The 12602-nt window shown below is 34.0% G+C and overlaps 1 protein-coding gene across 1 annotated transcript in view; it reads right to left on the bottom strand.

Annotated features, from left to right (window-relative positions):
* The window catches only part of Nell2 (neural EGFL like 2), a 384451-nt gene that overhangs the window by 110328 nt on the left and 261521 nt on the right, over positions 1-12602 (bottom strand). The window contains exons 14-15 of the mRNA XM_027934141.3: positions 4065-4187; positions 1994-2089 (exon numbers count right to left, since the gene is read on the bottom strand). Coding sequence (XP_027789942.2) covers positions 1994-2089; positions 4065-4187 — 219 coding nt within the window. The remainder of the gene's footprint in view (positions 1-1993; positions 2090-4064; positions 4188-12602) is intronic.

Below are 12602 nucleotides of genomic sequence, written 5' to 3'. Positions count from 1 at the left end.
ATATTCTATGGGAATTGGAAGGAGAGAGACAAATCTGAGATCCCTGAACTGCTGTAGTAGTGAAAAAAAAATTTAAATTACCGTGAACCCAATATTTTTATATATAAATGGAAATCATAGCTACGTTGGAAGAGAGTGGTGAAGAGTAAGGTGAAATATAGAGGGCACAAACACTGAGAAGTTAAGTAATTTACCCAAGGTCACAAAACAAGTAAACAGTAGAATTAGACTTTGAGCCCACATCTGTTCTTCTCAAAGCCCTGGGCTGCTACAGACAGCTACTTAGAGTCAATCTGGGGATTGTATTCACATAAAGTTCAATTATAATTAAACAGAGAGAGCTGAATATTCTGGTGGGTTATTTTTACACCCATCTTAAATATTACATTGCTAAAATTAATTTTACACCATTCCAGATTTTTACAATTTCATCATATGATTTATTTTCTAGTGGGAGAATTATACTGTAGGATTGGGCATGGCTATTACTCATCCAAGATTTTCAAGACGGCCTTTATTCAAAATTCCACACCATTTTCCTCACACCATTAAAAGGTTCTAACAAAGCCAGTAGGTCATTATCCAGACTCTATATTAGAGTGGTACAATTTTGAGAATGTACTCAGAAAACTTGGTTTGCTAAGTGTAAATATACAGAAGTTCAAAGTGTACTTTGATATGTGTGGGTATGGGATATTGGTAGAAATTCTGGGATAGAAATATTGGAAGGCAATTGCATTAGAGGTATCTAATTTTGGTTTATGGTAAAGTCTATAATTAATTATAAAAATCTGAATTTTAACATGTTAGCAAACTATATAGTGATTCACATGCATAATAAGTTTGGGGAACCCTTGATTAAGGAAATGATACCCTTAAAAAGGATACTACACATTAAAGGTAGTCACTAGGCATTTTCATATTGGGGATGAGAAATTAATCACTGAAGTTTAAAAATGTCACTTAGAGGTACTTGGAGAGAGAGATGATCTAGTGATATAAGACCCTTTGTGATTTACTTTTGTGCACAGGGGTAGTATCTCTTCCATAGAATTTTCACTTCCCAAGTAGAGCGGAACGTTTTCTGTCTCATATTTCAGTCAGTTTGTGTTTTTATTAAATCAGATGACTGCAGGTAGAATAGAGGCAGAGCATGTGCTACATCTATTGCTGTAAGATTTATGAAAAGCAATATGACATGATAACTGTCAATCACCAATTGTGGCAGATTTCTTTTAGGGAGACTAATAAGACTCTCTGAATATATCTGCTACTTGAACTACTTAACCAATGGCAACCAAAATATAACTGGCACAATTTTAATTAGGAGCTAATACTCACATTTTTAAAATCTCACATTTTAAAATCTGATGAAGCATGTTACTTTGTTCTCATAAGCTAATGATAGTCTATATATTATTTTAAAAATAATTTTTAAAGTTTCTAATATTGGTTTCTATAAGAAAGAGTGAGTTCAGAATGCCTTCCTTGAATGAGGAATAATTAGGGAAAAGAAAACTCTAAATATTTTCTAAATAAACAAAAATTAAAGAATACTGAATGGGCCAGATAAAAAATTTATTAAAAATGTTCAAATGAGATGTAGAAGGCAGAGTGTCCTAGAAACAGATTTGACCATAAGCTTGAACTCTATGCTTTAAAAAAAAAAACCCATAGTTCAGTAAAAATGAGCTCACAGTGAGTAATAAGAATTATGAAGCCATGAAATCTCGAGCAATCCCACACATCCTTCTGAAAAAGTTCAATATGCGTCTAGTTAAAATAGCTGCAAAACCTCCTTAGCGTGACTTTGGGGAATCGTCCAGTGAATATGCATCATTGAAACTTCCCACCTCCTTCCTCCTAGCACTTCCTTATTAATAGCTCCATGTTTTGAGAGCCCACTTGAAACCTGAAACATTATTTTCCTCATGGATTACTTTATGCTTTAGTGTAAAAATTCATTTTCTAGAAGATGAAATGATATTCTTACCTGTTTCACAGCTGGACCCAGTGAAGCCTTGTGGGCAGGCACACACATTAGCAGCAATACAGGCTCCTCCATTTCTACAGCCATCTTTGCAAAATGCTAAAATAATTTAGATACATGAATAAAGAATGTAAGTCAGGTACATGATTTTAGCATGTTAGAAGTATTTCAATAATCTCGAAGTCCAACTTCTTTCATTTTCTTAGAGGTGTGGATGTCAAATTACATAAGCTATTATAATTTCTAATATTTTTAATATTATAATACTAATATTTTCCATCCATGTAAGAAATTTCAACACAATTTGTAAAACTACTATTTCCAATGTGAAAGATATTTACCAGTAAAAAAAAATAGTGAAACTCCTTTTAACAAAACAGTAACTTACACAATAAGAAGCACATTAAAATTCAGATTCAATCTCATTGTAACAATTCCATTTGAAAATAAGCCTAAAAAATGGCAGCTCTCCTAGATACTGAGCCAGGGAAATAGGAGGGGATTTGGATCTCATAGGGCTGTGACCATTCTAAACATAAACCAAAGTGCCAGAATATTAGGCAGATACCCCATCCTTTGAAAAGTTCTAAGCCAGTCCTGGTGGCTTAGAATTTCTCAGTAGTAAGAAGAACTCATTATAGTGATCTTTGGGGAGGGTCTGACATTTCTCAGGTAAGGATAGGTCAGAATATAGGATTAAGGGCAAAGACATTGTAAAGACTGATGTATTAAAATGAGTTTGAGAATAAAGGGAAACTTTTTTTTCTGGGAGTAGGAAAAGGAGCTAAGATCTGAATCCTGGTATGGGTCATCTTTTGGGATGTGTTGCCTTCAAAGAAGTTCAGGGGGAAAAAAAAGAGAGCGAAAAAACCAGGAAAACAAGGCAGGTAGGAAAAATAACAAAAAAGTGATTAAAAACCAAGATGGGAGAGACTGAGTTCCCCTCAAAGCTTCTGTTTCCACTTAAGTTTATACTTTTGGCTCTTTAAGACTCAGAGGCTGCTTTCTCAGATTGACAGTATCTTATGAATGAACTAGATCAGGTTGTTTCAGGCATTGAGGCTGAAGTTTTGTCTAGTTTTTTAGCATGTGCTTCTTCTAGTTAGCTAGGATATGGTTTCTTAGGGTAATGGAATGTAGAAATCGGAAATTCTGGTGCTAAGTTAAAGGAATGAACACAAAGAAGCCATGTGCCTCTGTTGGTCCTCAATCCTAAATCTGTCTCCATTCTGGGGGAAAAATACCTGGCTCATCAAGGATTCACAAATGGCTTTAAAATATAAACCTCATAAATAAAAAATAATACATCTGCCAGACCATGTGCACATTTTCTTTGAAGTAATTTGCAAGGTCGCATCCTATTGATGAAGCACAGAACTCAATGATTCAGATTCTACATCTAAACTACTTATATCTCAGCTTTTCTCCATTTCCAACAGAGATATAGGAACTTGGGAGTCTTTATTCAAGCAATTTTTAGGAGAATATTGAGATTGTCTAAAGTTCTCCTTCCTTCAAATATAGGAATTATATCTGCATCTGCTTATAATATCAAGAGTTCTTTATGTTATAAACTTTACTCTTCATATCAAAAAGACATCAGAATCAGTAGGAAGTAAGAGAAAGAAGATTTGGGGCTCACAGATGAAATCTTAATCCTCAACAAACTCTCAGAAGATCCAAATTTTGAAGCAAGCCCTCTGGGATAAGTTAGACTCTGTATAGTTTTTCTAAGCAAATCCTAGTGGTTTTTGGACCCCAAAGGGGGTAGACCTTCTTTGAATGATCAACACTAAAGATTTCCACAGAGTTTTATAAACCCAGGGTAATGTTTTGGAGCACCGACATCTGGCTCCAATTTATTGCACACCAGGCCTTAAGACCTATGCTTATGAGCCACCGCATTAATATTATTCCTTGATCTTTCCTACCTCCAGAGAGGAAGACTATGAACCACACACAAGGCCCTCGGTTATTATGTAAGGCATCCAGAACATTGACGGTAAGGGAGAGGGGAAGGGAAAGATGCTGTATTACACAAAATGGAAGAGGATCTGGCATTCAACCCTTTTACCTTTGCATGTGGTGCCATTCCCTGTATATCCAGGCTTGCAAACACAGTTGTGTCCTCCTACAGTGTTGAAGCATAAAGCATTTTCATCACAGTTGTGCTGATTTGTGACACACTCATCATGTTCTAAAATGAGGAATAAAATGTTGTTACCCAAAGATATATTTTCAAAGATACTATATTTTAAACTGTACCTACATTTTGTTTATATAATGAGAATTATAATAATAATATATAATATATATATAATAAAAAAGACCTCAGATTTTGAAGTAGTACTCTGAGTGTACACATCATTTAAGTTTCCACAAACATTAAATACAAAAGGATTTGTAGAAGAGGCCCACCAACAGAAGAAACGAAGGAGACTGGGACAAGGATGGGGATTAATTCTCAGAAGTATATTCCAAAGTCAGCTGTGTATACTCTTTGTTGGTTAATATTTGGGGAGTAATTATAGTAAAATAACTCTGTCACCTAACTGTTCCCTGAGATAGGGAAGAATATGAAATTGTATTACTCCATGAGTCATGACTGCAGTACAATGGAGTTGTACTTCTGGGAGTTAGGTGCCTGTGGTTAACACCTCCATCCACACTTGGGGGCATGAAGATACTTATGCAAACTGTTGGGGGAATATTTGATCTCCTTATTAAATTCCTTCCCTCTTCTGCAAACAAAGTATCAAATATCTATTACATAAGTCAAATTGGCTTTTATAATATGTATAAATACAAACTTTAAAAGAAACAACCAATATGGTGTCTCCTTTGATTGCTTATAACTTGATACTTTCAAAAGCACTGAATCATTTGATCTTTCCAACACCCCATTAAGAGAGGCCGAACCAGTATCTATCATCATTTTAAAAGGAATCAGTGGTAGTTCAAAGTGTTGATGTATCCTGCCCAAGTTCACAGGAATATTAGGTAACTTCAGAATTCTAGCATTCATCAAAAATGTAAATGTTAAAAACAATTATAGTGAATATGGAAAGGAAAACAGACCTAACATCAGAGTCAAGATGAACAGAAAATGAAGTATGTTAAGTAAATACACACGTTATCCAGATAACATCCCTGCACAACACTACTTATTATTAGTCTTTCACAGAAATATTATTTAGACCTAAAATTAAAAATGTATTTTATTAATTTACATTGATTGAGCCATATGATATAAATTATGAGAGCAAAAAGTAATGCTTGATTTTCATTCTATAACTCTATTACTTGTGCCATTATAATGATAATGTACCTGTAACTTTGAAAAAACTGCCTTTGGCACAACCAACTGAGATTAGACTAGAATTATTCACTATAACTAATAAAGCAGAATATCTTGTGTTTTATTTTTTAAAAAATAAAGATTAACATTTCATTATGATATTTTATGTCTCCTGCTATAAGGGCTCACAGTTATGATACCTTTAATCACAGCACTGTAATAAAATTCTTAGAGACCATTCCCAAGAACCAATCAGAAGAGAGAGTTCAAACACTGAGATTATAGAATTGCATAAATGAATACCTTATTTTCCAAATTCCTCACTGAATTACTCAAAATTGTACAAAATTACACCCCTAATAGTATAAGAAAACTTCCTGGTTTTTAATAAGTTCATGCTTACTATTGGTAGTTTAGGGGGAAAATACATAGATCACACATGGGCTTCTTCATTGGAATTACACTTGAATGGCCATGACATTGCAGAGGAACCAGAATGATCAGCCCACCTTCCTTTGGATTCTGTGGCCTGATGTAAAATAAATCTACATTCTGAAGTTTGCACCTGGTGCCAATTTTCTTCCCAGTGGAATTCAAAGTGCCACAGCTAATCTATAAATCTCTATATGAACAACCATATCCCTGTAAGAATAGCTGTTGAACGATCAGACGCTGCTTTCATCCCTGTCTTAGCTATGTTCTTAATCAGGCCATACTCACTGGGCACAGGAAGGGGCTAAAAAGATTTGGTTTAGTACCCAGGATGATAATGTTCAATAAATGTTAAATAACTACACAACCTAAGTCCTGGTTTCCTCTGTTGTGTTTTACTGTCTTGGCAGTGCTCCCAGACAGTTCAAGGTAGAGACAGTTTTCAGGTTCTGACATACACCTATGTCTTTACACATATTGCTCCTTTTGTCTGAAATGTTCTCTTCCTCAGGTTCTTCTGGAAAACTCTGACCATCTTCAATGATTACACAAAAATTTCATGTCATTTATGAAAATACCTACGTCTCCTCCTCCTGCAAATTAGGAGATACTATGTTTTCCCTAGTAAAATATTCCAGGTTATGCTAATGTATTTTAATTATCTATACTCTCACAGAAAGATAAACTTTGACAGTCCTTTCCCAAACAGAATGCAAGTGAAGCAATAAGCAACTATTCCATAGAGTCATCATTAAAAATTCCACTCCATATTGTTTTGGTCAAATGTTAATTTATGACTCCCTGAGGATTACATTATCAACCCACCAGTCCACCTCTTGATTTTGAAACTTCCTCTAATAGATTCAAAGTATAATAAACAAAATTAAGGAAGAAAATTTTAATATAAAATTATAATCATTATTATTTTCCAGTGTTCAAAAAAAGCAAGTCAGGATGTAATAGTGAGTGGATTCCATGTTTTATTTCATATATACTGAAAAGCAGATATGCAACTATGATGGTTAGAATATCCAATCCATATGCTTCAATGCTATTTCCACATTCTCAGTAAAGATTTCATTATTCATGTGAAGTGGTAATCCAAGTGACAGATGAAATTGCAATGAAATACATCTTTAACTCTTCTGCATTACAAATAATAGAACATGTTTATTTTAATAAAAATTGAATTATTCACTGAATCTATGAATTGGACATTTAAATAAAATGAGAAAAAATAAACTCAAGCAGAGGAAATTTGGGTGTCAGTCAATATAGTATAATATATATAATATCATAGAAGTAATCTTATAGAAGTACCTGGACATGATTCGTTCTGTATACCATAATTTATTTTGTCTCTCAGTCTCTACACAAAACATAAAACTGATTTCACACCCGTGACAAGGTTCAATATAGTAAAATTCCTCCATAGGAAAAATAACAATATTCAACCCAAAAGGCAGTGAAGTTCAGTAGTAGAACACTTGCTTAGCATATGCAAGGCCTAGGTTTGATCCCCATCACCACACACATGCAGACACACACACACAAAATTCAAAAAGTAGTAATAATATATGTATATGGATTCCTCCAAATGCAGATGGTACGTATACCACTAATAGTTTGTTTTCATTGATTTACTCCTAACTTGGGGATGTCAATGTACCCCATATATTTTAAAACTCTATACCCCAACATGTCACCAGTCATGTAATAATTCATAGCTGGACATAAGCTGAGCTTTACATTTAGTATTCACATTGAGCTGCTTGTCTTTAGGCAAAACAGACACTCTAAAATTTACATAGTTTTCTTGCTCATGATTTCAACAGGTATATAGTACAATAGCATATGTTCTATTTGAGAATTTCAGCATGATATAAAATGAAAATATTGCAAAAATAGGTGTGAAAAACTCTTGTTGAAATAGATCTACATTTAAATTTATTAAATACACTTTCCCCCCCAAAGTCTATTGTATATTAGGGTCTTCTTAGGATGAAAAGATGATTATAAAAAGAGCCACCTTCAAAAATCTTACAGTTTAGCTTGGTAGTTAGGACAGAAACAAATGCCTTTAATACATGGCCTTCATTATGTGAATCATGTAAAAGTGTAAACTCTGTTTACAGAGGGTTGCAAGAGATCAAGGGATAAAGAAGTCATTTCTGGTTGGGTCAGGAGGGAATCCAGGAATAACTTCTTGTAGAATAGAATATTTGACCCTGATATTTTTTACTATGTTGTGAGAGGAGGCACAAATTTCAAACTGAATGATTATTCATGTGCTTTGTTTCTTTTGTTTTTGGAATAGTAAGTCCCTTATAAGTTTGAATGAACCTGAATGATTTATCATAATTGTAACCGTGTTTTATTGCTTACTATATAACACATAGTTTGCAACAAACATTATCTCATTTAGTCTTCATGATAACTAGAAAACATTATTTTACAGAAAACTAAATTTAGTTTGTACGGTTAATTTGCTGAAGATCATGGAACCAATAAGTGAGAATTGTGAATCATAATAATTGACTTTTAAAGACATATTACTGATCACTTAGCAATAGTTGCCCAATGTATTTAATGCAATATTTCCCCCAGTCAATTTCTTATTCTAACATTATTTGTAAATTTACCCATAGGTCTTTAATGTTTCCCCATTTTAATGTCTTTTTGTTGTATGTAGTCTTCTGTTGCTTCATAATTAGAAAATTATCATTTCATTATTGCATTTTCTCCCATAATTTAAATGTGTGCAATAAAAATCCTTAGAATAATAGAACTTATAGGGCAAAGAACTGAGGTAACTTTCTCTTCATACTAAAATCTTCATTTTCACAAGGTTAAGACAAGCTTTTAAAAAGGAAGATACCAAATATGGTAAAGTAAGAATCCCTGCAAAACAAAGTGACCAGTCAAAGAGTTTAATACAGCAGCATTAATTCCCCCAACTTGAAAAATCTCTTGAAGCTCAACATTAGAACAGTTAAGCAAAGGGATAGCTTTAATATCTGAGAGCCCTTTCCTCTGACCCAGTGACATCCATGGTCCTAGTGACACTGTCGATTGCTCCCAGAAATTCCACTTCACATACTCAGCAGAATCCTTCAACCTCTGGCTAAACATCTTTATACTCTAAATTCTATCCTTCTGGCAACAGAACACAATATAGTTTCACAGCTGGTCTACTACCCTTAGAGAAATTATTTTCTCTTCTGGTGGATTCCTTTAGCCACAAAAATATATTGTGTATGCTGTATATTGTACTCTTCTTTCCAAATCTGAAATGTTGGGGAAACAACAGGTTAAAAAAATATAAAAGCTTCTTCACTTTCCATGACTCAAGTGTTTCCTGGAATATCAACTTCACATTAGTAAACTGTCTCTTAGATTGTGGCAAGACACTACCCTAAACAGTGACAACCTACCTCTGGTTTTAACTATTATCTGATTATTATAAGCCTGAGAACAAGTTCCTTAGGTTTAAGACTAAGTAAGTCTGGAGCAAGGAAGCACAGTGTAGTGTGCATTACTCATGAGATGCTTATAATAAATAGCAGCATCAACTACGCATTCAGAGAGATGGTTTATCTCAAAAATGTATAGCTGCATAGTCATTTTCCTCTTCTGTAGATCAGATTGCTTGCTTTACGATATCAATGAATTTTGCAGACGCTCATCCATAAGTGTTACTCATGTGTCCCTGTCAAAATAATTACATAGTTATCTGCACTGGCCTGTGAAGTGCATCAGAACAGCACAGCCCTCAGATCAGTAATACTGAGACTTCATTTTACCCTAAAAAGATGGGCAACAACTGTGAGTATTCAGATAAAAGACATCATGTCTATTCTATGGAACTAAACATTTGAGCTTGCCTACAGCTACTTACTACTGTAACAAGATAATTATTTTACTGCATATCTTTTTCAAAATGACTTCAGACTATGTTTAAAGAATGTTCTATCTATTTCAACTCAATAATTTCCAAGAGCTTTGGGTCTATAAGAAAGAATTGGAACTCGTTCCTCCCTCCCTCCTTCCCTCTCTTCCTCCCTCCCTCCCTCCCTTCCTTCCTTCCTTCCTACAGATACTTTGTGGTCTAGCATATGGAGACATTGAGTTTGCCACCTCTATTAATACAAATCCCTGTAACTAAAACATTTATGCCCCAATGATTACTGATTTTTGAAGGACACTGTTACGACTTGTTAGATGATTTAAAATGTCCTCAATCAACTGTGTAATACTAATACCACAACTTCATATGTAGGATAAAGAAGAAAAATGAGATAACTATGTACTATTTTAATGGCAATAGCAGGGAGGTAATGTGATAGAGGGCACCTCTGATTTCCAGACAGGTTTGAATTTAGATGTCATTTTACTGTAGTTTTGTAGTCCTAAGAAAGCCAATCTTTTTAAGTTTAAAATAAGAAAGTCAAGATGTTTATTAGAGAGATATTGTAAAGAATAAATTTCAATGATTAATATAAAGACCCTAGCAAATAACAAACACACAGTAAACGTTAGCTATTTACTTCAGTGGGAAATTTCTTTTGCCTTCATTAGATAATATTCTATATTTTCCATTTTAATTCTATAGAGAAGACCTAAATGCTCCACAGAGTTTGTTCTTTTTATAATTATTTCTGAAATAAAGTATATTTTGGATTTTTATTCTACAATGCCACTTTCAAAGGTGACATCACAGGGGAAATGCCTGCTGTCATACTGATGAAAGGCATTCATTTTGATTCTTATGATCACCTTATTTATTCACTTTATATTACAGAAAAAAATATTTCCTACAATATTATTTTAACAGAAATCTGCTTTTATTACCATTAAAATAACTTCAAGAAATCATACCTTAAACATGTTTGATGCTCACACTGGCAGCAAACTCTCTCAAACTCATTTTTAACATCCAAACGTTTTTTGTTCACTATTCAAGTTTCCTGTTCACTGACCATACCAACTCAATACTGACATCTTGTTATTCTTCAGTTTTGCTTGGCAACTAGAAATTTTTTTTTTCAGATGTCCTCCCTCTGCCATGCTTGGTTTATTTTCTTCCAGTCTTTTCACTTGTATGCTCAGCCTCCTTTCCTAATCCTTATTTGATTAAGAATCTTAACAACCAAAGTACTCTCAAATTTCCTCCCTTCCCTTTAGTAATTTTACAACAAAATCCAAATTCTGCTTTTACGGCAAAAACTTGTTTTGTCTCATTTGGGTTTCGTGGAACAAGCTTCATCTGAACACACTGTAGGGCAACAAAATCTTGTAACTATCAGCCAGATAATTTACATTTATTCTCTCAACACATTATTGAAGTTTCTTCTGTGTAGTCCCAGTGTTCTGAAAGATACACAGATGCATGATTTGAGATTTTTGATCTCGAGGAACTTTTAAACAATTAGAAGACTGATGATATGAACAGGTAACTAACTGTGATATGTAGTAGAAGTTGTTTAGTGCTGTAAGAGAAAATAATAATAGTAATTGAGGACAGTAGCTAATTCTTTAGTCTTTATTACATGCTATAAAGCATCGTGTAAAGTTTGTTTTTATATCCACTATACTCTTTAGTCTTCACAAAAGCCTTTGCATGTAAGTATTATTATTATTCTTCATTTCAAATGGGAATATAGAACTTTCTTACATCAATTATGTTCCTTGTCCAACAGCATTTTGCCAGCAAGTGACAAAGTCAGGAATCACCTTCATCACTTTACAAACTCCAACCTACAAACAAAGAGTTCATGAGACTTAAGGAGCTCAGAGTGAAGACTAACTGAAGGGTCTGGGAAAGCATAAGGAAACAGGCAAACAAATGGGTCTTGGAAGATGAGTGGGGGGTTAGCACAAAAGGGTAAAGATGGGAAAGAGGGTTTTACAGGAAAAGAATATGGGTGCAGGAGATAAGAACATGGGACATGAATGAGCCATCAAGTAATTGAGCTGGAAGATGCTTATGATTGAAAGATACAGTAAGGAATAAGTGTTGGTAGGATGCAGAACATAATATGATTTTTATCTGGTAGGCAATAAAGCAATAGTGACAACTAAGAAAGAAAAGGCTACATGCCAAAATTAGAGATGATTTTTAAGAAAATTAATCTAATAGCAATGTGTAAATGAGGAGGGATTAACTTCATTGACAAATTGAGTTTCCCATGTTAGAAATACAGCATTCCTCTTTCTCTTTTTGATCCTTTTTTTCTTTTTATTTAATCCTCTTTAGTCAGATTATTCCTGAGAGCTGAATCAGGAGTCTGTGCAACACTAAGAGGAAGAGGAAGACAGAAATAACAAAGGGAACAATGAAAAGAAACTGGGTGCTTATTACTTGCCAAGGACTGGGCTGAGCAACACATACATGCAACATACACACTGCATACAGTAGTCATATCTTACTATAGACATTCCAGTCTCTGTGCTTCTGTGGAACTAAACTGTGCTAAATATAGGATCTGAAGTTAAATGGTCAAAGTGATGAAGAAAGGGGTAGATTTAGACACAGAATTCAAGAGGTTCCAAAGTGAATCAATATCTGTGCCTAGAGAAAAAAAGGCATTAGGTAACTCAGGCTGTGAATCAGTGCACCTGAGAAGATGGTGTAAAGATAAATAGAAATAAGACAGCTTCTTACTTTTAAGGATTTGCTATCCTTGTTCTTGTTTATTTTTGTTTTGTTTGTAGGACATAGAAGAAAATGTAAGTAAGAAATAAAAGTATAAAAGTAAGTACTGTATTAGAACACTGAATTTATTCTAATGGTGATGCTAAAGGAATGAGTAAACATTCTATCCAAAATCTGTCTGTTAGACAAACACTTAGGTGGTAAACCTTTGGGTCTAATTTATTAAT

The sequence above is a fragment of the Marmota flaviventris genome, chromosome 3 (genome assembly GCF_047511675.1).
Source record: "Marmota flaviventris isolate mMarFla1 chromosome 3, mMarFla1.hap1, whole genome shotgun sequence".
NCBI classification, from domain to species: domain Eukaryota; kingdom Metazoa; phylum Chordata; class Mammalia; order Rodentia; family Sciuridae; genus Marmota; species Marmota flaviventris.
Note: the sequence above shows the minus strand (reverse complement) of the source record. Positions and strands in the feature narration are given on the sequence as shown.